This window comes from Bos indicus x Bos taurus, chromosome 11 (genome assembly GCF_003369695.1).
Source record: "Bos indicus x Bos taurus breed Angus x Brahman F1 hybrid chromosome 11, Bos_hybrid_MaternalHap_v2.0, whole genome shotgun sequence".
Lineage (NCBI taxonomy): Eukaryota > Metazoa > Chordata > Mammalia > Artiodactyla > Bovidae > Bos > Bos indicus x Bos taurus.
The window spans coordinates 4219462-4244715 of record NC_040086.1 but is presented as its reverse complement, the minus strand read 5'-3'; the positions used below and the strand labels follow the sequence as shown (position 1 = coordinate 4244715).

Below are 25254 nucleotides of genomic sequence, written 5' to 3'. Positions count from 1 at the left end.
GGCTTTCCTCTGGTTGCTGTGATTAGGGGCTGCTCTTAGTTGTGTGAGGGCTTCTCTTTGTGGAGCACAGGCTCTAGCGTGCACGGCCTCAGTAGTTGCAGCACATGGCCTCAGTAGTTGTGGCTCCTGGGCTCTAGAGCACAGGCTCAGTAGTGGTGGTGCACAGGCTTAGTTGCTTTGTGGCACGTGGGACTCTTTCCAGACCAGGGATTGAACCCATGTCTCCTGCATTGGCAGGTGGATTCTTTACCACTGAGTCACCAGTGAAGCCCCTGATGATTCTTTTTAACACGTGATCTTAACTCCTGTATCACTGAAAAATTAAAATTCTGCCAGGCAGGAACTTCAAATTTCTACCCCTTCTTATTTAAATCTTCACTTGACCTTGCTTTTTTCTGTTTTGTTTCAAAGGACAGTGCACACCCCTTACCTGGTTTTCTCTTATTAACTCAGTGTCCTTTCTTTATTAACCCATATCTTAGGAATCTTTGTTGTGTTTATACTGTAAGAATTCTTATCCTAGAGTACAAGAACTTTGGGGAATTCTTGAACCCCTTGGAATGCTTTGTAAACTTTTGTATGTGTTTGCATTTTCCTGAGGTCAGGACTCAGGTGCATGTAAATTGCTTCAGTCATGTTCAACTATTTGCGACCACATGGACTGTAGCCCGCCAGGGTCCTCTGTCCATGGGATTCTCTGGGCAAGAATACTGGAGTAGATTACCATGCCCTTCTCCAGGGGATCTTCCCAATCAAGGGATCAAACCTGCATCTCTTAAGTCTCCTGCAGTGGCAGGCAGATTCTTTACCACTCACGCCACATGGGAAGTCCTAGGACCCAGGGCTTTGCTTATTCCTGAAAGGGGTCCTTGACATACAGGAAATTAAGAAACAAGTTTTTCTCCCCTTGCATTGGCCCTTCAAGCTTTCTCTACCTCTTCTCACAATCACGCTTTGTAAAAGAAGTCTACATTTTCTATTTCTTTTTCTTTACTACTCCTTCGTTTGTTAGTCCTCCTACCATTGAAACTACCTTATTTGAATCATCAAAATTGATTATTTGGGAATGGTTTTTTTGAGTACCATTGAAACTACCTTATTTGAATCATCAAAATTGATTATTTGGGAATGGTTTTTTTGAGTACCATTGAAACTACCTTATTTGAATCATCAAAATTGATTATTTGGGAATGGTTTTTTGTGCGAGGCATTCCTCTAGACATTAGGGACATAACAGTGACCAGACAAGTGCCTAGAACACTTGGAGCTTAATTCTGGTAGAAGGTGACAGACAGTAAACAAATGAAGGTATAAATGATATAATTTCAAATCATGCTAAGTGTGAATAACCTAATGGGAGAGTAAATAGGAGAGAGGGTACTTTAGGTAAAAAGAAAATCAGGAAAGGCCCTTTGAATATTTGAGCTGAAGAGCTAAGGGTAAGAAGTAGCCATTCATACAAAGGACTGGGGAAGAAAATGTTCTCAACAGAGGGAAATCAAGGGAGGAGGCCCCGAAGTGGAAACAGATTGGCATGATAGAGGAACAGGAGGAAAATCAGTAAAGCTGGTGGGTGAACAAACGAGAGAGTAGGGGCTCTGCTCTGGCATGTGAGGGCAGTGGCCAGATCAGTCAGGCCTTAAAAAGTTTGGTTTTTATTCTGATTACATTGGGGAGCCATTGGGGTATTTTTGCGCAGGATCTCATTATTTTAAAGTGATTGTTTTGATTTAAGTTTGGAAAACAGGTCGCAGGGAGCAATAGTGGAAGCAAAAAGATTGGTTAGGAGACTACTTCAGTAATCCATGTGGGAGATGATGCTGATTTGAACCAATAAGGAGGCAATAATTAAAATGTACAGAAGTGGACGGATTGAGGATATATTTTGGAGATACATCCAAAAGGGCTTGTTGATGGATTTGAAGAGGTTCAGGGAAAAAGGAAACAAGGACAACTCCTCGGTTTTTTAGCTCAGTCACTGTACAAACGGCAGTGCCATTTGACACGGGAAGGACCAGGAAGGGACACGGTGGAGGCAGGGTTGAGAGCAGGAGTGCAGGCGGGGAAATTAAGAGGTCTGTTTTAACATGCTGAAGTTGGGATGACAGTGGATGTCCAACAAACCCAACACACGGTGTTAAGAGCTTCAGTAGGAATACGGTCATAGTTGGAGGGAAAGTGGAAAACATGTGCTGAGTCTTTTGGGGGAAAGCGAAAAAGTGAAAGTTAATCATTCAGTCATGTCCAATTCTTTGCAACCCATGTTCCTCTGTCCATTGAATTCTCCAGGTAAGAATATTGGAGTCAGTAGCCATTTCCTTCTCCAGGGGATTGTCGCGATCCAGGGATTGAACCTGGGTCTTCTGCACTGCAGGCAGATTCTTTACTGTCTGAACCACCAGGAGTCAGAAATACTTTTTTTGTAGTTCTGTATTGCCTTGCATAGGCTTCCCTGATAGCTCATTTGGTAGAGAATCCACCTGCAATGCAGGAGACCTGGGTTTGATCCCTGGGTTGGGAAGATCCCCTGGAGAAGGGAAAGGCTACCCACTCCAGTATTCTGGCCTGGAGAATTCTATGGACTGTATAGTCCATGGAGTCAAAAATAGTCAGACACAACTGAGCGACTTTCACTTTCACTTTTCATTCCCTTGTGTACATGTATGTGCATTTCTCTCAGATGATACTAATTATGCTATACTGTACTTTCCAGTTTATTTGTTCTGGATTCTCTAGATTCATTGTGGGTTGAAATTGTAAGTTTTTGTTTTCCATCTGTCTAGCCCCCAAACTTAATATAGTTCATCCTTTCCTGAAAGTGAATGTCGCTCAGTCGTGTCCAACTTTTTGCAACCCCATGGACTATACAGTCCATCAAATTCTCCAGGCCAGAATACTGGAGTGAGTAGCCTTTCCCTTCTCCACGGGATCTTTCCAACCCAGGGATCAAAACCAGGTCTCCCACATTGCAGATGGATTCTTTACCAGCTAAGCCACAAGGGTGTTTATAAATTTGTTTGATAAGTGAATAAAGGTCACAGTCTGATAGTATGAGCTGAAATGGTGATGATCATGGTGGAAGGCAGGTGTTTGACAGAGATTTTCCTGAAGAGATCAGTAGGAAATGATGGCCAATTAAATAAGTTGAGTGTTGAGAGAAATTATTAATAATAGTAATTGTAAATAATAATTTATATAACAATTGTAAATAACAATAATATTTCAGATCAGATCAGATCAGTTGCTCAGTTGTGTCCGACTCTTTGCGACCCCATGAATCGCAGCACACCAGGCCTCCCTGTCCATCACCAACTCCCGGAGTTCACTCAGACTCACGTCCATCGAGTCAGTGATGCCATCCAGCCATCTCATCCTCTGTCGTCCCCTTCTCCTCTTGCCCCCAGTCCCTCCCAGCATCAGAGTCTTTTCCAATGAGTCAACTCTTCGCATGAGGTGGCCAAAGTACTGGAGTTTCAGCTTTAGCATCATTCCTTCCAAAGAAATCCCAGGGCTGATCTCCTTCAGAATGGACTGGTTGGATCTCCTTGCAGTCCAAGGGACTCTCAAGAGTCTTCTCCAACACCACAATTCAAAAGCATCAATTCTTCGGCGCTCAGCCTTCTTCACAGTCCAACTCTCATGACCCAGGAAAAACCATAGCCTTGACTAGACAAACCTTTGTTGGCAAAGTAATGTCTCTGCTTTTGAATATGCTATCTAGGTTGGTCATAACTTTTCTTCCAAGTAGTAAGCGTCTTTTAATTTCATGGCTGCAGTCACAATAATATTTAGTAGTTATTATTTATTGCCAAGCCCTATTCTAAGTGCTTTACATAAAATAAATCCTCACAACAACTCTGTGAAGCAAGTACTGTTATCATTCCTATTTTGTTTTATGCTTTAGATACTTATTTGTTTATTTTGCTGCTCTGGCTCTTAGTTGTGGCATGCAGAATCTTTCAGTGCAACATGTGAACTCTTAGTTGTGGCATGTGGCATCTGGTTCCCTCACCAGGGATTGAATCCACTCCCACTGCATTGGGAGCACAGTGTTAGCCACTGAACCAGCAGGGAAGTCACTGTCATCCCTATTTTAGAGATAAGGAAGCTGGGACCAGAGTAGTAATTTGCCCACGGTCATGCAGCTGACAAGGGGCAAAACTGACATCATGAACCAAAGCAGACTGATGCTACAGAGCATGCTCTTAACGATGGTGCTGTGTTGCTTCCCCAGTGAGAAGGATTGCGATTCTAGCTTGGGTGACAATTGCTGCTCGAAAAGTACTCTGTACTTTACTTACATGCCTTCTCTGACCTCTGTTCCATCCAGAGGTCATGGGAAGGTGGAAGATATTCAGGTGGACCAAGGTGGAAAAACTGGCAGGCCAGGCATGGCCATTTCAGATAGACTGATTTCTCTCCCTCTTTATTGCTTTCAAAGCTAGTGCAGGGAAAGCAGCAACTCTAATATGATGGCTCACAGTTGTCAGGTAAACTCTTGGTCTCTATACTTTTAATTTCTAGACCTGACTGATAGTAAACTTGACTGTTCATCTTACCAAAAGAAGAGGGAAGCTTCCTTTTTCTAAATTAATTTTTATTGGAGTATAGTTGCTTTACAGTGTTGTGTTTCTTGCTGTATAGCAAAGTGAATCAGTCATATGTATACGTATATCCCCTCTTTTTTAGATTTCCTTCCCATTTAGGCCATCACAGAGCACTGAGTAGAGTTCCCTGTGCTGTACAATTGGTTCTCATTAATTCTGTTGATATTTTGTACATAGTTGTGTATATATGTCAGTTCCAACTCCCAATTCCGCCCTTCCACCCTGGGAAAGTTCCCTTTTGTCTGCTTTAGTACACTGCTTCATTATCAAGCTCTACAAATTTATATTGACACCTTCCTGTTATCCAAAGAACTCAGTGCAGATTTTATGGGCATACAGAGAGCTCTAGCATATTGCTTGTTCTTAAGATACTAATCAAATCTCTTATGATTATACAGTGGAAGTGAGAAATAGATTTAAGGGAATAGATCTGATAGACAGAGTGTGTGATGAATTATGGAGGGAGGTTCGTGATATTGTACAGGAGACAGGGATCAAGACCATTCCCAAGAAAAAGAAATGCAAAAAAGCAAAATGGCTGTCTGAGGAGGCCTTACAAATAGCTGAGAAAAGAAGAGAAGCAAAAAGCAAAGGAGAAAAGGAAAGATATACTCATTTGAATGTGGAGTTCCAAAGAATAGCAAGGAGAGATAAGAAAGCCTTCCTCAGCTATCAGTGTGAAGAAATACAAGAAAACAATAGAATTGGAAAGACTAGAGATCTCCTCAAGAAAATTAGAGATGCCAAGGAGACATTTCATGCAAAGATGGACTCAATAAAGGACAGAAATTGTATGGACCTAACAGAAGCAGAAGATATTAAGAAGAGGTGGCATGAATACACAGAAGAACTGTACAAAACAGATCTTCATGACCCAGATAATCATGATGGTGTGATCACTCACCTAGAGCCAGACATCCTGGAATGTGAAGTCAAGTGGGCCTTAGGAAGCTGACTATGAACAAAGCTAGTGGAGGTGATGGAATTCCAGTTGAGCTATTTCAAATCCTGAAAGATGATGCTGTGAAAGTGCTGCACTCAATAAGCCAGCAAATTTGGAAAACTCAGCAGTGGCCACAGAACTGGAAAAGGTCAATTTCTATTCCAATCCCAAAGAAAGGCAATGCCAAAGAATGCTCAAACTACCACACAATTGCACTCATCTCACATGCTAGTAAAGTAATGCTCAAAATTCTCCAAGCCAGGCTTCAACAGTACATGAACTGTGAACTTCCAGATGTTCAAGCTGGTTTTGGAAGAGGGCAGAGGAACCATAGATCAAATTGCCAATATCCGCTAGATCATTGAAAAAGCAGGAGAGTTCCAGAAAAACATCTATTTCTGCTTTATTGAGTATGTCAAAGCCTTTGACTGTGTGGATCACAATAAACTGTGGAAAATTCTGAAAGAGATGGGAATACCAGACTACCTTACCTGCTTCCTGAGAAATCTGTACACAGGTCAGGAAGCAACAGTTAGAACTGGACATGGAACAACAGACTGGTTCCAAATAGGAAAAGGAGTATGTCAAAGCTGTATATTATCACCTTGCTTATTTAACTTATATGCATCATAAGAAGTGCTGGGCTGGATGAAGCACAAACTGGGATCAAGATTGCTGGGAGAAATATCAATAACTTCAGATATGCAGATGACACCACCCTTATGGCAGAAAGTGAAGAGGAACTAAAGAGCCTTTTGATGAAAGTGAAAGAGGAGAGTGAAAAAAAATTGGCTTAAAACTCAACATTCAGAAAATGAAGATCATGGCATCTGGTCCCATCACTTCATGGCAAATAGATGAGAAACAATGGAAACAGTGACATACTTTATTTTTGGGGGCTCCAAAATCACTGCAGATGGTGACTGCAGCCACGAAATTAAAAGACACTTACTCATTGGAAGAAAAGTTATGACCAACCTAGACAGTATATTAAAAAGCAGAGATATTACTTTGCCAACAAAGGTCTGTCTAGTCAAGGCTATGGTTTTTCTAGTCATCATGTATGGATGTGAGTTAGACTATAATGAAAGCTGAGCACTGAAAAATTGATGCTTTTGAACTGTGGTGTTGGAGAAGACTCTTGAGAGTCCCTTGGACTGCAAGGAGATCCAACCAGTACATCCTCAAGCAAATCAGTCCTGAATATTCATGGAAGGACTGATGTTGAAGCTGAAACTCCAGTACTTTGGCCACGTGATATGAAGAACTGAATCACTAGAAAAGACCCTGATACTGGGAAAGATTGATGGCGGGAAGAGAAGGGAACGGCAGAGAATGAGATGTTTGGATGGCATCACCAACTCAATGAGCATGAGTTTGAGTAAACTTCGGTAGTTGGTGATGGACAGGGAGGCCTGGCGTGCTGCAGTCTATGGGGTCACAAAGAATCGGACACGAATGAGCAACTGAACTAAACGAACTGAAACATACTAATAACTATGTGAGGAAGACCACGGAAAATGCATAGCTACATAAATTGTTGTATTACGAGTATCTTGGATGTCTCAATGAAGAGGTGATCACTGTTTGACAGAGAAGACAGAGAAAGCCTCCTGGTGAATTTGGAATTCAAGCCTTAGAATGCCGGGAGCCACCGCAGGAGATCCCACCCATGACAAGGTCATGAGGAAGAGACCTGACAGGCAAGGCAGATCAGGACCCTGGACCTGCTCGAGCATCTACCCCGAAACCAAAATCTGTCTGTGTACTGTTTACTATATTATGTTTTTCACCAACTCTTCTGACATTAGCAGGGGGCTATCCCTGACCACCTTTCTCTGAAGAAAATCAACTTAGGGCTCTAATTAATAAGTCTCCTGGACATGAAAGGAGTATTTCAATTCAAATCCCTCTGATTAGCATTCTAGCTTGCTTGACAGGTTTATCCATACTCTTAACACTAACGCACATGAATATTCACAACTTCCCAACCGTGAAAGGCACGGGAAGCCTGAACATTCTAAAAGTCCTAATGGGCATAGAGCCCTTTAAGGGGTGAAAAATTATTAGAATAGTACTGGTAAAGGGCTTCATTATTGGGCCAATGCTTGCTGCCAAGTTCCTGCATCTCTTGTCCATTGTCACCTGCGAGTGCGTTAGTTAATGTAGTTGAAATGTAAGAAAAACAAGTAGTAGCCTTGGTATTAACCACATCAGACCTTTGAGCTAATAAGTTCTTTCTTTGTTGTGACCCACTGCACCTTTGCTCTGTGAGAATGTAACTGTTTAGTACTTTCTGAGGCTGACACAGATTAGAAATATAAAGAAAAAACACTTCAAGGGAAAACAAGTTTTCTGGTTGATCAACCTTTATCAAAAAAGGGTCATAAAATGTCAACAGGCCTCCAGGCCAGAAGATAATGTACATAGCAAAAAACCCTTGTTTATGGAAAGGCATACAGAAAAAAATCCTGGTTTCAATAAGGGCAAAACTGCTGGAGTGTTTGGGCTGACTCTGCATGACCTTGCATCTTTCATTTCCCTCTATGTACAAGTCAGGGTATAAAAGCTCCTTTTGAAAATAAAGTTACGGGCCTCGCTCACCAAAGCTTGGCCTCCCCGTGTCATTCATTCACCGACGCCGTCCATCCTGAGGGTACGCTTGGATCCTCCTGGGGCTGGACCCAGCATTAGAAGTTTCTTTTACTTTGGTGGAGAAAAGGGTGAGGGCAGGGCTCATGAGCAGAAGATAATATGGGGGCATCCCTGATGGTCCTGTGGCTAAGACTTCATGCTTTTAATGCAGAGGACCCAGATTCGATCCCTGGTCAGGGAATTAAATCTCACTTAGTGCGACTAAGAGTTCTCATGCCACTCTTTTTTTTCAGTATTTATTGGAGTATAGTTGCTTTACAGTGTTCTGTTAGTTTCTGATGTACAGCAATGTGAATCAGCCAAATGTATATATATCCCCTCTTTGTCACTGAGTTCCCTGTGCTATAGAGTAGGTATACAGTAGGTTCCTATACAGCAGGTTCTCATTAGTTATCTATCTTATTCATGGGATCAATAGTGTATGTATGGTTTACTTGCTAAGTCATGTCCCACTCTCATGACCCCATGGACTGTAGCCTGCCAGACTCCTCTGTTCGTAGGATTTTCCAAGGAAGAATACTGGAGTGGGTTGCCACACTGCAGGCAGATTCTTTACTGACTGAGCCAGCAGGGAAACCCCAGTGTATATATGTCAGTCCCAATCTCCCAATTCATTCCACCCCTCATTTACCCCTTTGCTGTCTATATGTTTGTTCTCTACGCCTGTGTCTCTGTTTCTGCTTTACAAATAGGTTCATCTGTATGAGAAGCTTTTTCTTTTTCATGTTTTATTTATTTTTATTTTTCAGTTGTGCAACTTGTGGGCTTGCAGAATCTTAGTTCCCTGGCCAGGGATTGAATCCGAGCCCCTTGGTTGGAAATAAGCACTCGTAACCACTGGATCACCAGAAAATTCCCGCTGAGCAGTTTCTTGAAATGCAATATTTCAGATCGACTGTGAATTAAAAAAAAAAAATCTGCATTTTATCAAGATTCCCAAATTATTCACGTTTACTAAAATTTGAAAAGTAGTGAGGAGTCATTTGATCGTTATGCTGAGTTGCATGTTTATAACTAAGGATATGTTTTCAACAGAAACTATGTAAGAAATGGTGGTTAGGATTTCAGCCTAACCCATACAGGCCTGAAACGATTCATAATTAGAAACGCTGTGTGGAGTCTAATGCTTACGTTCTAGGACAGGCAGGAACTGCTGGACTGGAGAACAGAAAAAGCAGATTCGTGTCTTGGTTAGAGAAAGGGAAAAAGCAAAATAAACATATCAGACTGCTATGGGCTGGTTTGCACAGGGTGTGACACAAGTTCAGTGACTGGGGATACTGATCCTGTAATTTCCCAAGAACTAGGTTCTGGAGCGCAGCATCTGTGTTGCTTTGCTTGTAGCAAATTCTGTCTTAACATAGTGGCAGCCTTGATTGAGAGAACAGATTATTTCCATAAATTATACAGGTTCTAAGATACATAGTCAAGTGAAAAAAAGCACCTGCAGAGTAGTATGTATAGTATGCATGTGTGCATTCCAAGTCGCTTCAGTGGTGTCTGCCTGACCCTTTATGACCCTATGGACTGTGGCCTGCCAGGCTTCTCTGTCCATGGGATTCTCCAGGCAAGAACACTGGAGTGGGTTGCCATGCCCTCCTCCAGGGAATCTTTCTGACCCAGGGATCGAACCCACATCTCTTATGTCTCCTGTATTGGCAGGCGGATTCTTTACCACTAGTGCCACATGGGAAATCCCATGTGTAGTATGCTAAAGTGGAAAATCTTTAACACTTGTTGTTTTGCCCATGTGCAAATATGTATGTAGAAAAATTCCTAGAAATGGAATTATTTGTACAGAAGCTGTGTAGATTTGTAATGTTGCTAGATTTTACCCAGTTGTTTCCATAAATATCGTATCTATTTACACTGCTACTAGTGATATTTAAGAATGTTTAGTTATATAACCAACTTTATGATCTTTGCCAATGCGATGGTTAAAAAATGGTATTTCAGTGTTGTTTTAATTTGTATCCCTCTAAATGGTGAGATTAAATATCTTGAAATGTATTTAAAAGTCATTTCTGTGAAATATCCTGGTGCATGGGTGCATGCTCAGTCGTGTCCAACTCTTTTTGACCCCATGAACTGTAGCCTGCCAGGCTCCTCTGTCCATGGGATTTCCCAGGTAAGAATACTGGAGTGGGATGCCATTTCCTCCTCCAGGGGATCTTCCCAACACAGGGATTGAACCAGGGTCTCCTGCAATGCAGGTGGATTCTTCACCACTGAGCCACCTGGGAAGCCCCTTATTCTTGGCCAGTTTTATATTACAGTATTTCTTTTCCTTTTTTTATTTATAGGAATTATTTACATATTAGGGAAGTTAGCCCTTTGTGATATGGGTAGCAAATCTTTTTGTTAATACACAAAAACAGCAATGAACAGGTAGCTAGTGGCTGCTGTATTGAATATCATAGGCCTCGAAGTTGACCATTGCTGCTGACCCTAAGGAAATGGCAACCCACTCCAGTGTTCTTGCCTGGAGAATCCCATGGACAGGGGAGCCTGGTGGGCTGCCGTCTATGGGGTTGCACAGAGTCGGACACAACCTATGGGGTTGCATAGAGTTGGACATGACTGATGTGACTTAGCAGCAGCAGCCTGTTTCCTTATATACAGTGGGGTATGTGTTTTTTAAAAATTGTGTTCAAGATTGTAGTTCCATATATAGAAAACACATGGAAAAAGTTTTGTAATGTAGTTTTAAGAAACTAAAACTTGATGAAGTCCTTTTACCTGGTGGAACAAGGTTAAAAACATTTTTTTAATTGAATGTTACTAATTTTCAAAATTTTAATTGTTATGGGAAATCACATGGCTGTTTTAAACCTAAATGTCTCTGTATTATTCTCATTCTTTCCACCAGGTTACCACCAAAGAACATGATTTTGGTCTAGGGGCTCCAGTTTCTGAAGCTGAAAAATACCAGAATATTCTCCAGCTAGAGCAAGAAGTGAGAAATCAAGACAAATTCATCTCTACACTGAAATTACAGGTTACACTTAGTTTCTGTGCATATGTCCCTAAGTTAATTTAGGGTGGGGGCCTATATTAAAATAAGATAGAGAATAAATTCTCATTCAGTACTCATTTAAATTGTATGGGTCTAAAATCATTCCATTTTTATCTTAACCATCTTGAAAACACAGGTTCAGAGTGAGTACAGACTGTGTGCCAGGTATTGGATCAGATGCTTTTAAGTACATAACCTTACTTCGTCATCCTGACCTTGTAAGACTGTGGTGTCACTTCCATTTTACAGATGTGGAAGCTAAAGTTCCGAGAGGTTAAAGAATTATTATATTTGACTAATGAGTGACAGAGCTAGGATTTTCCTGAACTCCCAGTTTAGCTGGAATTTGATTCCAGTTCTGTGAACTCCCAAGTTCAGTCCTGTTTCTGGTCTCCTGGTGTCTGACCTGTGGAATAGCTATTAATGAAGTGAAAAGTGTTAGTCACTTAGTCGTGGCCGATTCTTTGCAACCCCATGGACTGTGGCCCACCAGGCCCCTCTGTATATGGAATTCTCCAGACAAGAAACTGGAGGGGGTTGCCATTGCCTTCTCCAAGGGATCTTCCTGACCCAGAGATTGAACCTGGGTCTCCTGCATTGCAGATAGATTCCTTACCATTTTTCCTAGCCAACAAGGCTGTTAAAAGAAACTTCCTCTTCTAGGAAAATGGAGTAGACTTGCTTTTCCTTACTCTTTCCACTAAGTACAGCTGAAACCCTGAATATTATGTGTGAAGCAAACCTAAAAACACTTTGACTGGTGAGCAGAAGGAAGAGTTGCTAGGCATCTCAGTGCCCAGTGACTGTTAGGACGTGGTAGGAAGTTTCTGGTTTTTCTTTGTGCTCCAGGTATCTCAGGCAGAGTACTGGAAAAACTGGCAACCAGAAATAAGGGATGCAGATTAAAAAAGGTGTCAGAAAAGCCATGCCTCCTAGCCAAAGGACTAGGAAATGGGCAATCTAGCAAGGCAGATTACTCTTAGATAAGAACTGCCCACTCTTAGCAAATACCAAGGAGAAATCTAGCCCCATAAAAGCCTAGACATCCACCCTTGTCACACTATAACAAGGAGCCCACCTTGCCCCACCCTCTGCCACCCTGCCCCAGAAGGCCCCCATCCCACCACTGTTGTATCAAAGAAGGCTGAGTGGAGAACTAAGACTTTAGCGTCCATTAGGCAGTAAGGAAGTCCCCAACCCCACATTGTCAGCAGAGACCATGTGGGGAGCCAGGAAATCCACTGCCACCTGGTAGTAAGAGAAGCTTCCTTTTTCTGTTTGCTGGGGTGATACCAGAGGTGACCTAATGCAGAGTCGGAACCTTTACCACCCTACAGCAGGAACAAGTCTACCCACCCACAGTGGCTGTGGGGAGCAGTAATAAGATGCCTCTCTTCCTGCTCGCTCTGGTGGTATCAGCCGAGGATGAATTCTCATCCCTGCCTAGCAGTCACAAGAAGCCCCACGTTTCCTGGGTGTTACCCGAGGCCTTATGGAGAGATTGGACTTCCGCTCCTGTCCACAGTAACAAGCCAGTGTCCCTCTTTTCCTGCTGGAGCAGTGTCACAGGAACCCTCCCAAAAAACATGAGTCGGTGTCTTAGACTACCAGACCTCAATAAAAGATAAAATCACTCCTCATCCCCCAAATCAGGATGCTGTCAACCTCTGTGAGAAAAGAGGTGTCTCTAACCCTAACCCTAACCCTAATTGGTGTCCTCACCAATGCAGAGATGAATCAGATAATAGTTATCTGACAAAGATTTTAAATTAGCCCTCAAATAAATGCTTTAACAGGCAATTTTGAGCGTGCTTGAAACAAACAGAAAATATCATCAAAGAAACAAAAGATATAAAGTATTAATAAAGTATTAAGTATTATTCCAGTGGAATTTTGGCAGCAAATAAGATGTTCTTCAGTAGATGAATAGATAAACTGTGGTACACAGTAGAATATTATTCATTGATAAAGAGAAATGAGCCATCAAGCCATAAAAGACATGAAAGAACCTTGAAAGGATATTGCGAGGTGTTAAAAGCCCATCTGAAAAGATTACGTACTCTGTGACTCCAACTTCAGGACCATCTGGGAAAGACAAAGCAAAGACATTAGAAGATCACTGGTTGTCAGGGGTTTGGAGGGAGGGGTGAATGGAGCACAGTGGGTATTTAGGGCAGTATATATTCTGTATAATACAGTAACACTAGCTACATGTCACTATACATTTGTAAAAACCCACAGAATCTACAACCCAAGGAGTGGACCCTAATTAAACTCTGGATTTCAGTTAATAATAATTTATAATGTTGGTTCATCAGTTGTAACCAACGTACCACACTAAAACAAGATGTAAATAAGGGGAAATCGGGGTGAGTGGGAGAGGAGAGAAGGGTGTGTGGAAACTCTGTACTTACTGGTCAGTTTTTCTGTAAACCTAAAACTGCTCTAAAAAAGTAAGGTCTGTTAAAGAAAAAAACACATGGGAGAAAAGATTTCCAAATTATGTATCTGATAAGGAGTTAATATCCAGAGTATATAAAGAACTCCTACAACTCAGCAACAAGAAGACCCAAAACAACTCAGTTCAAAAATGGGCAAAAGACTTGAGTAGGTATTTCTCCAGAGAAGAGATACAAATGGCCATAAGCATATGAAAAGATGATCAGCATCACAGTCTTTAAGGAAATGCAAATCAAAACCACTATGAGATATCACTTCACACCAATTAGGACCACTAGTTATCATCAAAAAGCAAAAAATAACACATATTGATGAGGATGTGGAGAATCTGGAGTTATTTATGCATTGCTAATGTAAAATTGTTTAACAAAAAAGTTTGATAATTCCTCAAAAAATTAAGTATAGGATTACCATGTGATCTAGCTATTCCACTCCCAGGAATATCCTCAAACTATTAAAAGCAGGGACTTAAACAGATACTTCTATTCCAAAGTTCATGATAGCCAAAATGCAGAAAAAACCCGGATGTCCATCGACGGATGAATGCATAAACAAAGTGAGGTATATACAAGCAACGGAACTTTATTCAGCCTTAATTCAGATGGGAGACAACAAGATGGATGAGCCCTGAAAACGGCGTGCTAACTGAATTAAGGTACAGGGCAAATATTGTATGATTCCACTTACAAGAGTTAGATTCATAGGTGATTATTTAATGGGTACAGTTTCTGTTTATGATGATGAAAAAGTCCTGGGAATTAGATATGGGACGGTCGTACTATGTTGTGAATGTACTCAATGCTACTGAATTTTACACTTAAAAATGGTTAGAGTGGTAAATTTTGGGATGTTCTATAACTGAAATTAAAAACTCAACAAACAAACATGGAGAAGAGAAGAATGAATCACTGAACATGAGAGTAGAAACAGAGAAATTACCTAATGTGAACAATAGAGAGAAAATAGATTGAAAAGAATGTGAACAAAACCTCTGGAACAGGTGGGCCTATAAGAAATGCTCTGCATTTGGATGGCTGGAGTCCCAGAAAGAGAGGTAAGAGAAGGTGGGGCTGAAAAAATATTTGAAGAAATAATGGCTAAATATTCCCCAAATTTGAAAGTGAGACTAGGGGTCTCCCAAAGAAATCTACCCTGAGACACTTCATATTCAAACTGAAAAGTAAAGACAAAAAACATCCTGAAAGAAATGAGAGAAATAATTCATAATTTATAGGGGAACACCAATTTAAATGACTGCAAATCCAAAAACATGGATATCAGAAGGAGGAAGTGGCACAACATTTTTTCAAGTGCTGGAAGAAAAGAGCTGTCAACCTAGTACATATTCTGTATTTAGAGAAGTATCTTTCACAAATGAAGGGCGAATTAAGATGTTCTCAGATGAAGAAAACTGAGTTTGTTGCCAGCAAAGCTACCCTAAAAGAATAGCTAAAGGAATTTCTCTAATGAAGAAGGAAGTGATAAAAGGTGTAGTCTTGGAAGAAGAAGAGGGAAGGAAGAACAATCCGTAGAGCAAAAATATGGGTAGCTCTGATAGAATTTCCTTTTCTACTTTTCTGAATTGTATCTGTCAGATGTCTTTATCAATGCATGCAAAGGGAATATTTAAGACAATTATCTTATTAATAGAGGAGGGTAAGGGACATAAAGGGAGGTAATAATTTTCACTTCACTTGAATTAGTAAAATGTAGGCTGTGATGTGTGCTCAGTCACTCAGTTATATCTGATTCTTTGCAGCCCCATGTACTCTAGCCCACCAGGCTCCTCTGTCCATGAGGAATTTTCCAGGCAAGAATACTGGAGTGGGTTGTAATTTCCTACTCCAGGGAGTCTTCCCTACCCAGAGATCGAACTCGTGTCTCTTGCATTGGTAGGTGGATTCTTTACAAATTGTACCACCTGGAAAGCCCGGAGGCTGTGATAGCTTATGAATATAAATGAAACACCTAGAGCAACAACTAAGAATCTCTACAAAGAGATATACTGAAAATTGCTATGTATAAATCAAAATGGAATTCTAAAAAATGTTCAAGTAACTCAGAGGAAAGCAGGTAAAATAAAACAAACAAACAAAAAAAACCAGAAAATAACAAAAAAATCACACTTGAATCTTAGCATAAAAGTAAATACATTAAATATATGTAATCTAAATACACCAATTAAAAGATAGAAATTGTCACAGTAGATTAAAAAGAAACATGACCTAGCTTTATGCTGTCTGTGAGAAATTCACTTCAAATATAATGATATAGCTAGCTTGAAAGGCATTCAGACCCAAATGAAGAAATGGAACTTTCCCTGTTTACAGATGATGTGATCTTCTTGCTGGAAAATCTTGTAAAATCTACAGTGTAGAAACTGGAACTAATAAATGAGTTCAAAAGGTCAGAATACAAGACAAACATATTGTATATTTGTATATTATAATTAAGTTGTGGAAATTTAAAAAGATGCAATACCATTTACAATCACTCAAATAGAAAATGTAATCTTTGGATATAAATCTAGCTAAATAAGTATGCACTTACATTCTGAAAACTATGAAATGTTAATAAGAGAAATCAGAGTAGATCTAAACAAATGTTCAGGGATTGGAAGCCTCAACCTAATAAAGATGTCAATTCTTTCCAAATTGATACACAGATTTAGTGTGATTCCCATCAAAATTCCAGGAAAAAATAATTTTGAAAAAGAACAAGGTGGAAAGAGTCATTCTCCTTGATTTTAAAACTTAATATATGGCTATAATAATCATGATTGTATGGTATTGCTAGAGTAATAGACACAGATCAATGATACAGAATAGAGAATCCAGAAATAGCCTTACACAAGTACAGCAAGATGATTTTTGGCAGAGGTACAAATACAGTCTAGGAGTAGAAGAAAGGGAGTCTTTTCAACAAAAGTTGTTGGATATCTTTTAGGGAAAAAAAAAATTAGACTAGACCTAAACCTCATACCTTACACAAAAATTAACTCAAAGTGGATCAAATGTAAAAAAAAAACTATGAAACTTTTAAAAGATAACAGGAAAAAATCTTCAGGATCTTGGACTTGCTGAAGAGTTCTTAGACAAGAGAATAGAAATATGATTCATAAAAGAAAAAGTTGATGATTTGAATTTTATCAAGATTTAAGCCCTTTGCTCTGCAAGATCAGATCAGATCAGATCAGTCACTCAGTCGTGTCCAACTCTTTGTGACCCCATGAATCGCAGCACGCCAGGCCTCCCTGTCCATCACCAACTCCCGGAGTTCACTGAGATGTCCATCGAGTCAGTGATGCCATCCAGCCATCTCATCCTCTGTCGTCCCCTTCTCCTCTTGCCTCCAATCCCTCCCAGCATCAGAGTCTTTTCCAATGAGATAACTCTGCATGAGGTGGCCAAAGTACTGGAGTTTCAGCTTTAGCATCATTCCTTCCAAAGAAATCCCAGGGCTGATCTCCTTCAGAATGGACTGGTTGGATCTCCTTGCAGTCCAAGGGACTCTCAAGAGTCTTCTCCAACACCACAGTTCAAAAGCATCAATTCTTCGGCACTCAGCCTTCTTCACAGTCCAACTCTCACACCCATACATGACCACAGGAAAAACCATAGCCTTGACTAGACGAACGTTTGTTGGCAAAGTAATGTCTCTGCTTTTGAATATGCTATCTAGGTTGGTCATAACGTTCCTTCCAAGGAGTAAGCGTCTTTTAATTTCATGGCTGCAGTCACCATCTGCAGTGATTTTGGAGCCCAGAAAAATAAAGTCTGACACTGTTTCCACTGTTTCCCCATCTATTTCCCATGAAGTGATGGGACCGGATGCCATGATCTTAGTTTTCTGAATGTTGAGCTTTAAGCCAACTTTTTCACTCTCCACTTTCACTCTCATCAAGAGGCTTTTTAGTTGCTCTGCAGAAGCCCCTGTTAATAGGATGAAAAGATAAGCCACAATCCCTGTTTCTGTCAAAGGACTCATATCGAGAACAAATGTGGAGAACTCTCAAAACTCAACAGGTAAAAAAAAGTAAGCAATCCAAGTAGAAAATGAACAAAGTATATGAAGATATATTTCACAGAAAGAAATATTGTAGACAAACAAAAAGATGTTCATCTTTTCTAACAGGGAAATACAAATTAAGACCATGATGATATAACAATGCATACTGTTGAGAGCAGTTAAAATAAAAAACAGTGACAGTACAAAAAGCTGGCAAAGATGAGGATCACTCATATATTCTTGATGGCAATGGGGAATGGTACAGCCACTTTGGAAATAGTTTAGTTCTTAAAACACTAAACGTACATTACCATACAACTCAGAAACTTTTCTCTTGGGAATTTATTCCAGAGAAATTAAAATTATGTTCACTCAAAAACCTGTATACAGTTGTTCATAGCAGCTTTATTTGTTGTAGTCCCAAACTGGAAACATCTAAAATTTTGCTTAAGTGGTGAATGATTAAACAAACCATGGTAATCCATACTGTGAAATATTATTCAGCAATGACAAAGAACTATTGCTCCACATAGCAATTTAGATATCAAGGGCACTGTTTTGAGTGAAAAAACCAGTGTCAACAGATAACATACTGTGATCTGTATCACATGACTCTGTTTATGTTATGTTGTTGTTGCTAAGTTGTGTCCAACCCCAGGGGTTGCAGTGCGCCAGGCTTCCCTGTTCTTCACTGTTCTGTAGTTTGCTCAGACTCATGTCGATTGAGTCAGTGATGCCATCCAGCCAGCTTATCCTCTGTTGCCCCTCTCCTCCTGCCCTCACTCTTTCCTCGCATCAGGGTCTTTTCCAGCGTGTCGTCTCTTCACATCAGGTGACTGAAATATTGGAGCTTCAGTTTCAGCATCAATCCTTCCAGTGAATATTCAGGGTTGATTTCCTTTTGGATTGCCTGGATTAATCTCCTTGCAGTCCAAGGGACTGTCAAGAGTCTTCTCTAGCACCGTAGTTCAAAAGCTTCAATTCTTCGGCACTCAGCCTGCTTAATGGTCCAACTCTCACGTCTGTACATGACTACTGGAAAAACCATAGCTTTCACTATATGAAATTTTGCCAGCATTTATTTATGTTATCTACCTATTTATGTTGCATTCTCCAAATGACAAAATTATAGAGATTAATGATTCTTGACATTTAAGGGTGAGGAGGGAATGGCTGTGACTGTAAAGGAGTAAGGGGAGGGTGATCTTTGTGGAGATGGAATAGTTCTGTATCTTACGGAGGTGGTAGTTACAGCAGTTTACACATGATAAAATGATATAGACCAGTAGACACTGTTTCAGTGTCAAATCTCTGGGTTTGATATTGTGCTGTAATTATTTAATATGTAACTGTTGGAAAAACTGGATTAAAGGCACATGAACCTCTCTACTACCTTTGCAGCTTCCTGTGAACTTTTAGTTATTTCAACTTTTTTTTTTAATAAAACCTTTTGTTTGATTACCTGTTATCTGCCAGCAATTTTACTTGAACTTTTAGATCTTTCTAACTTTCCCTGCAAATTATAGGTATTCTCCCCATTTAATAGATGAGATTTAGGAGGAGGCTTCATTTGTTTTTTTCTGAAATCAGATGCATCTCAGGATCAAGAAAATCTGGTAAATTGCCTGAGGTCAAGTGACTAGTGAAGAACTACAGCAAGCTTTAAACCTGGCTGCCTCAGCCCAAAAGCCCATGTCCTTTCTCACGTCCTCCTCTAAGTACTTGTGTCTTGGAATTAAGTAAAAGTAGGGCTTAATGTTGAGGTGAGGGAGTATTTATTTATTTATAATGCTAAATAATAATTTAGCATTATAGGCTAGATATATGATAAATGATACAGAAATGAGAGGTATGTTGATCCAGAAATTAGAAACATGAGCCCTTTAAAGTTACTTAGAATTTAGTGGAAGGGTCAGGGAAGTAAAGACATGATTATAATACATCTTATAAAAATACTAAGATAAAACTATATAAGAAGCTTTTTATATAAAGAAGAGGTTACAGATTTCTCCTCTCCAGAGGAGAGAAACCTGTAACCTCTCCTGGGGCAGTGGAAGGTTAGCAAACAGGTTTAGCATGTTCTTGTTGCTCAGAGACATGCCACCATAGAAACTGTGAACAGAGACAAAAAGACAGACAAATTGAAGTTTGTTTGATTATCCCACATCCTATAGTTTAAGAAAAATACTAGTAATGAAAGTAGGTAATGAGAGTAGGGGAAAGGAAAGAAACTTAGTGTAATCATGGATGAGAAGAGCCAACAGGATATATCATTGCATGGTTTCTGTACTAGTTACTAAAGGTGAGCTGCAGGTTGTTTTATAGTTCCTAGAGGCAAAGGCAACAACGAAATTGTAGTTAAATAATTTATGGTCCAAAGGATAAAAACAAACCAGGTATACAAAGAGGTACATTTTTTCCTGAAACTGGAGACCTGAGCAAAGCTCTCCCTGAGGGTTCTTTTTTTAATTTATTGAAGTATAGTTGATTTATAATGTGTTAGCTTCTGATGTGTACAGCAAAGTGATTCAGTTATATGTATATTATTTTTCATTTTCTTTTCCATTATGGTCTATTACAGAATATTGAATATAATTCCCTGGGCTATACAGTAGGGCTTTATTATTTATCCATTCTATATCCCTGAGGATTCTTACAAAGAGGGTTCTGTAACATAGTATATAGCACTTTTCAATAAATTCCCTAATAGAGGTTTTAAAATCAGTTTAGCAAGATTGTTTCTTTTTTTTTAATTAATTTTTATTGGAATATAGTTGCTTTACAATGTTGTGTTAATTTCTACTATACAGCAAAATGAATCAGCCATCCATGTACATGTATCTCCTCCCTTTTGGGCTTCCTTCCAGGTCACCACAGTGCATTAAGTAGAGTCTGTGTGAGACTGTTTCTTACAGCCTGTCTAGAAGTTAGGTATATATTGAAGAGGTGGAAAGGGTTTTACAGGCAGTAGGCCTTGAATCACAAATGAAATTTGTTCGTCTCATTCTCAGTGTAATGAAGCACCATACGTCTACTGCTAAGTCACTTCAGTCATGTCCGACTCTGTGTGACCCCATAGACGGTAGCCCACCAGGCTCCCCCGTCCCTGGGATTCTCCAGGCAACAACACTGGAGTGGGTTGCCATTTCCTTCTCCAATGCATGAAAGTGAAAAGTGAAAGGGAAGTTGCTCAGTCGTATCCAACCCTCTGCGACCCCATGGACTGCAGCCTTCCAGGCTCCTCCATCCATGGGATTTTCCAGGCAAGAGTACTGGAGTGGGGTGCCATTGCCTTCTCCAGGAATTACCTCAAATTTGCATTTTCAAAGAATTTTTAGCTGTAGTTGGGAGAAGACCAAAAAAGAAGAGAGTAGGAAGTATTGCTGCATTCAGCCGGGTTGGGATAAAAACTCAACTAAACAAATAAGTGCATTTATAGTTACCTTTTTGCTTTAAAAAAAAAAAAAAGTTTCTTCACATTTTTTCTCATTTCCTGGGTTTGACAACTTAAATTCTTTACATGTAAATCTCACAGGTTAAGGTGCCTTGTTTTACTGTTGTTTAGTTGCTCAGTTGTGTCCGACTCTTTGCAACCCCATGCCCACCAGGCCCCTCTGTCCATGAGATTTCCCAGGCAAGAATACCAAAGTGAGAGTTGGGTTAAAATAATGACTTTTCTCATCTTCTTGAGCATTATAAACATCATTGTACTACTGCTGCTGCTGCTAAGTCACTTCAGTCGTGTCTGACTCTGTGCGACCCCAGAGATGGCAGCCCACCAGGCTCCCCTGTCCCTGGGATTCTCCAGGCAAGAACACTGGAATGGGTTGCCATTTTGTACTATACTTAGTTATATGTAACTTATGACCTTTAGGATACTTCCTTATATATGTGACAAATATTACAGTTCATATTTTTAAAGAAAACTTTGTTGATTTTGATGGTTTGGAAAGAGCTGTCTCTAGTTATTTGAAAAAAGCATGGTTATAACAACAAAAAAAATAATACTAGAGCTAAGAATAATGTTAGATAAGGGGTTTAGCAATTTTAGATGTTCTTTAGAGACCAAAATTGTTTTTTCTTCTTTTTACATCTTACACCAACACAGTACCTTGGATATAGTAGGTACTCAGTAAATATTTGTTAAATATACAAGGCAGATCTTGTGGAAAAGGACCTTTGTGCCACCACTTTATCTCAGATATTTCTTTTATGGCATTTACATACTGTATATGTGTTTTCTTAAGTAAACAATACATTCTCCTTGAGCAGATACTTAACCTATCTTTGTATCTTTTGAAGTTAACAAAATTCTTAACATATTATCCTTATTCAATGAGTCTAACATATTTTTTTTTCCTTCAAAGGCATTTGGATACCTTCGTGATAGAAAAGGCCCTTTTCTTCATCCATTGATGGTTTGCTAGTGGGCTGGGAAAGGAAGCTGTGGTCCTCCACTTTAGTCAGCAAATACTTGATTGATTTGGTATCAGTATTTAGCTTAGTCAAGTAAGTTACTGATATGTTCAAAAGGATTTTTTTAAAGAGTTAACATATTTTGATAACAATAATTAGAAATTTAATCCTAAAGAATGCCTAATTGGTGATTTTAATGATAATAATATAACAATAATTACTTTAAGACTGGTTCCTTGTCTGCAGATACAAGTATTTGGCAATTTTTCTAAAAAATCAACAGTAAGTTTTTTTGTTTCTAAGCTGAAAATTGTCTTGAGAGTTACAGCTATATAAACTTTAAAATATTTATTTAGTATATATTTTTCAGATAGGTAATGTAGTCACATGGTATGAAATTCAGAAAAAAGATACATAGTTAAGTTTCCCTGCCAGGGAAGCAAACCTCCCTTCCTGAATCCAGTCACCTAGTTGTTCTCAGAGGGAAGCTAAGGAAATCTTTTAATGTGATTATTTTCTTTCTCATTACAACAGATTGAAGATCTCAAACAGACAAATCATGGCTTGGAAGAATATGTTAAGAAACTCTTGGATAGTAAGGAGGTGGTAAGCAGTCGAGTAGATGATTTAACCAGCCACAATGAGCACCTTTGTCAAGAATTGATTAAAATTGACCAACTAGCAGAGCAACTAGAAAAAGAAAAAAATTTTGTCGTGGATACGGCTGACAAGGAACTTGAAGAAGCAAAGGTACTGGATTTATCACTAATCAGGTTTTTTTTTTAATTGAGGTATAATGGACATATTACATTATGTTAGTTTCAAGTGTACAACATAATGAATCGATATTTGTATGTATTGCAAAATAATCACCATAACAAGTCTAGTTAACCTCCAACTAGTTACTGATCAGGATTTTAGTTCTATTTAAACATCATGCGATTAATTCAGGCTTCCTTGGTGGCTCAGTGGTGAAGAATCCACCTGCCAATGCAGGAGATGCAGGTTCAATCCCTGGGTTGAGAAGATCCCCTGGCAAGACAACCCTCTCCAGTATTCTTGCCTGGAGAATCCCATGGACAGAAGAGCCTGGCGGGCTACAGTCCATGGGGGTCAAAAAAAGAGCTGGACACAACTTAATGATTAAACAACAACAAATTATTAATGCAGTAGGAAAAGTGACATACTCATTTATATCATCTGAAGGTTTTTTAGATTTGACATTGTATTAATTGTCTATTCTAAGGATTAAATTATATTGTATTTCATATTTTATTTTAAAAAATTTGCTCAAAAAAGTTCCTAAGTAATATGTGCTCGTGCTCAGTTGTGTCTGACTGCGACCCCGTGGACTGTAGCCCTCCAGGCTCCTCTGTCCATGGGATTTACCAGGCAAGAATACTAGAGTGGGTTGCCATTTCCTCCTTCAGAGGATTTCCCAACCTAGGGATTGAACCTGCAGCTCTTGCATTTCTGCATTGGCAATTGGATTCTTTACCACTGGTCACCTGGAAAGCCTAAGTAATATGTAGACACAGTAAAAACTTTAAGCAATGGGGATGTTCTATATGTAGAAGAGTTCTCTTTCTCTTTAAGCCTTTTATCTTCTGCAGAGGTATCTGCCAACAAATAGATATGTATATTTCCATTCTTCTTTTTTGTTTTCACACACACACACACATGAAATTTATTTCACACTTAAAAAAAAGATGTTTTTTTTTTAAACCACAGTTTTAAGTTTCTGTGTGGTCATATTTGTCAGTCTTGACCGACTTCTGAGTTTTGATCTTTGATGTTTTTGAGTTCCCACTCCCTTTTTAAAACATTTGAATATATTTTACCTTTTTAGAGCAGTTTTAGGTTCAGAGCAAAATGAAGCAGAAGGTAGAGAGATTTCCCATATACTCCTTGCCCCCATATATGCCTACTGTCCCCCATTATCAGCATCCCCCAGCAAAGTGGTATATTTGTCACAGTTGATAATGAATTGACATCATGATCACCTAGAGTCCACGGTTTGCATCAAGTTTCACTCTTGATGTTGTGCAGTCTACAATTTGAACAAAAGTAAAATGACATGTATCTACCATTTTAGTATAAAACAGAGTAATTTCACTGCCCTAAAAATGTTCCTCTGAAAATCTCCACCTAGTTTTGATCCTTGTTTGGGAAGGCCTTCTCACCTCAAAAACAACAAGAATATCTTCTACAGTTTTAAGAGTTTTAATACATATATTTAAAGTTTTAATCCTTCTGGAATTTCTTTTTGTTCTAGTATGAGGTAGGGTTGACTAATCCTTTCTTCAATCGCTGATTTGAAGTGCCATTTTAACAGCCACTAAATTCTTATATGTGCATAGATATGTTTCTGGACTTTTTGGTTTCATTGATTCAGTTGTCATTTTCTATGCCACTACCATAGAAAATATAAAACTAAATAACTGTAGTTTTATGATTTTTTTTTACATAAAAGCATTTGTTTATTTATTTATTATTCTTTAATTTTGACCTTGCTGGGTCTTCGTAGTGGTACATGGGCTTCTCTTATTCTGGAGCATGGGTTCTAGAGCACATGGGGTCAGTAGTTGCAGTGTGTGGGCTTAGTTGCCCTCTGGCATGTGGGATCTTACTTCCCCAAATAGGGATCGAACCTGCATCCTCTGCATTGGCAGGCAGATTTTCAACCCCTGGACCACCAGGGAAGTCCCATGATATTTTGATAAACATTTTATTTCTTGATTAAATTTTGGTACCCCCATGACCTTTAGAAGCTAGGAATTTAAGCAGTATTATAAAATGAAAGTTTCATTTCTCTTTGCTGTCTAATAGGTTATAGGCAAGACACAGAGTATGTCTGAAAGCCAAAAACCAACCTGTTGAATTTTTAAGTGAAAACATGTGATTGATTTTATTAATCACTAAATTAATGAATTATGTCTGTGAGAAGATAGTTTCCCAAAGCTAATTGCTGTTGCATGTTAGTTCTTGAACATCCTTTTAATGTATTCTTGGTAGCATATGATAAAGCACTTAAATGAATAAATGATCAAGCTGTGAACATGTTATTGAAGGCATTATTTATTATAGTAATTTGAAACATAAGAGCTAGTTATGAACACTAGGCTGGTATTTGCTTATCTGCAGTAACC

The 25254-nt window shown here is 39.3% G+C and overlaps 1 protein-coding gene across 6 annotated transcripts in view; it reads left to right on the top strand.

Annotated features, from left to right (window-relative positions):
- Positions 1 to 25254, top strand: part of TSGA10 (testis specific 10) — a 93129-nt gene that overhangs the window by 4492 nt on the left and 63383 nt on the right. For 4 of the 6 annotated variants that reach the window (XM_027554674.1, XM_027554671.1, XM_027554672.1 and 1 more), the window contains exons 2-3: positions 11075 to 11203; positions 22640 to 22855. Coding sequence is in view for 3 of the 6 variants with exons in the window: in XM_027554671.1 (XP_027410472.1) it covers positions 11075 to 11203; positions 22640 to 22855 (345 nt within the window). In the remaining 3 variants the exon portion in view is untranslated. Of the gene's footprint in view, positions 1 to 11074; positions 11204 to 22639; positions 22856 to 25254 lie in introns of those variants that run through there. The other 2 variants (XM_027554676.1, XM_027554675.1) reach the window with 1 other exon arrangement.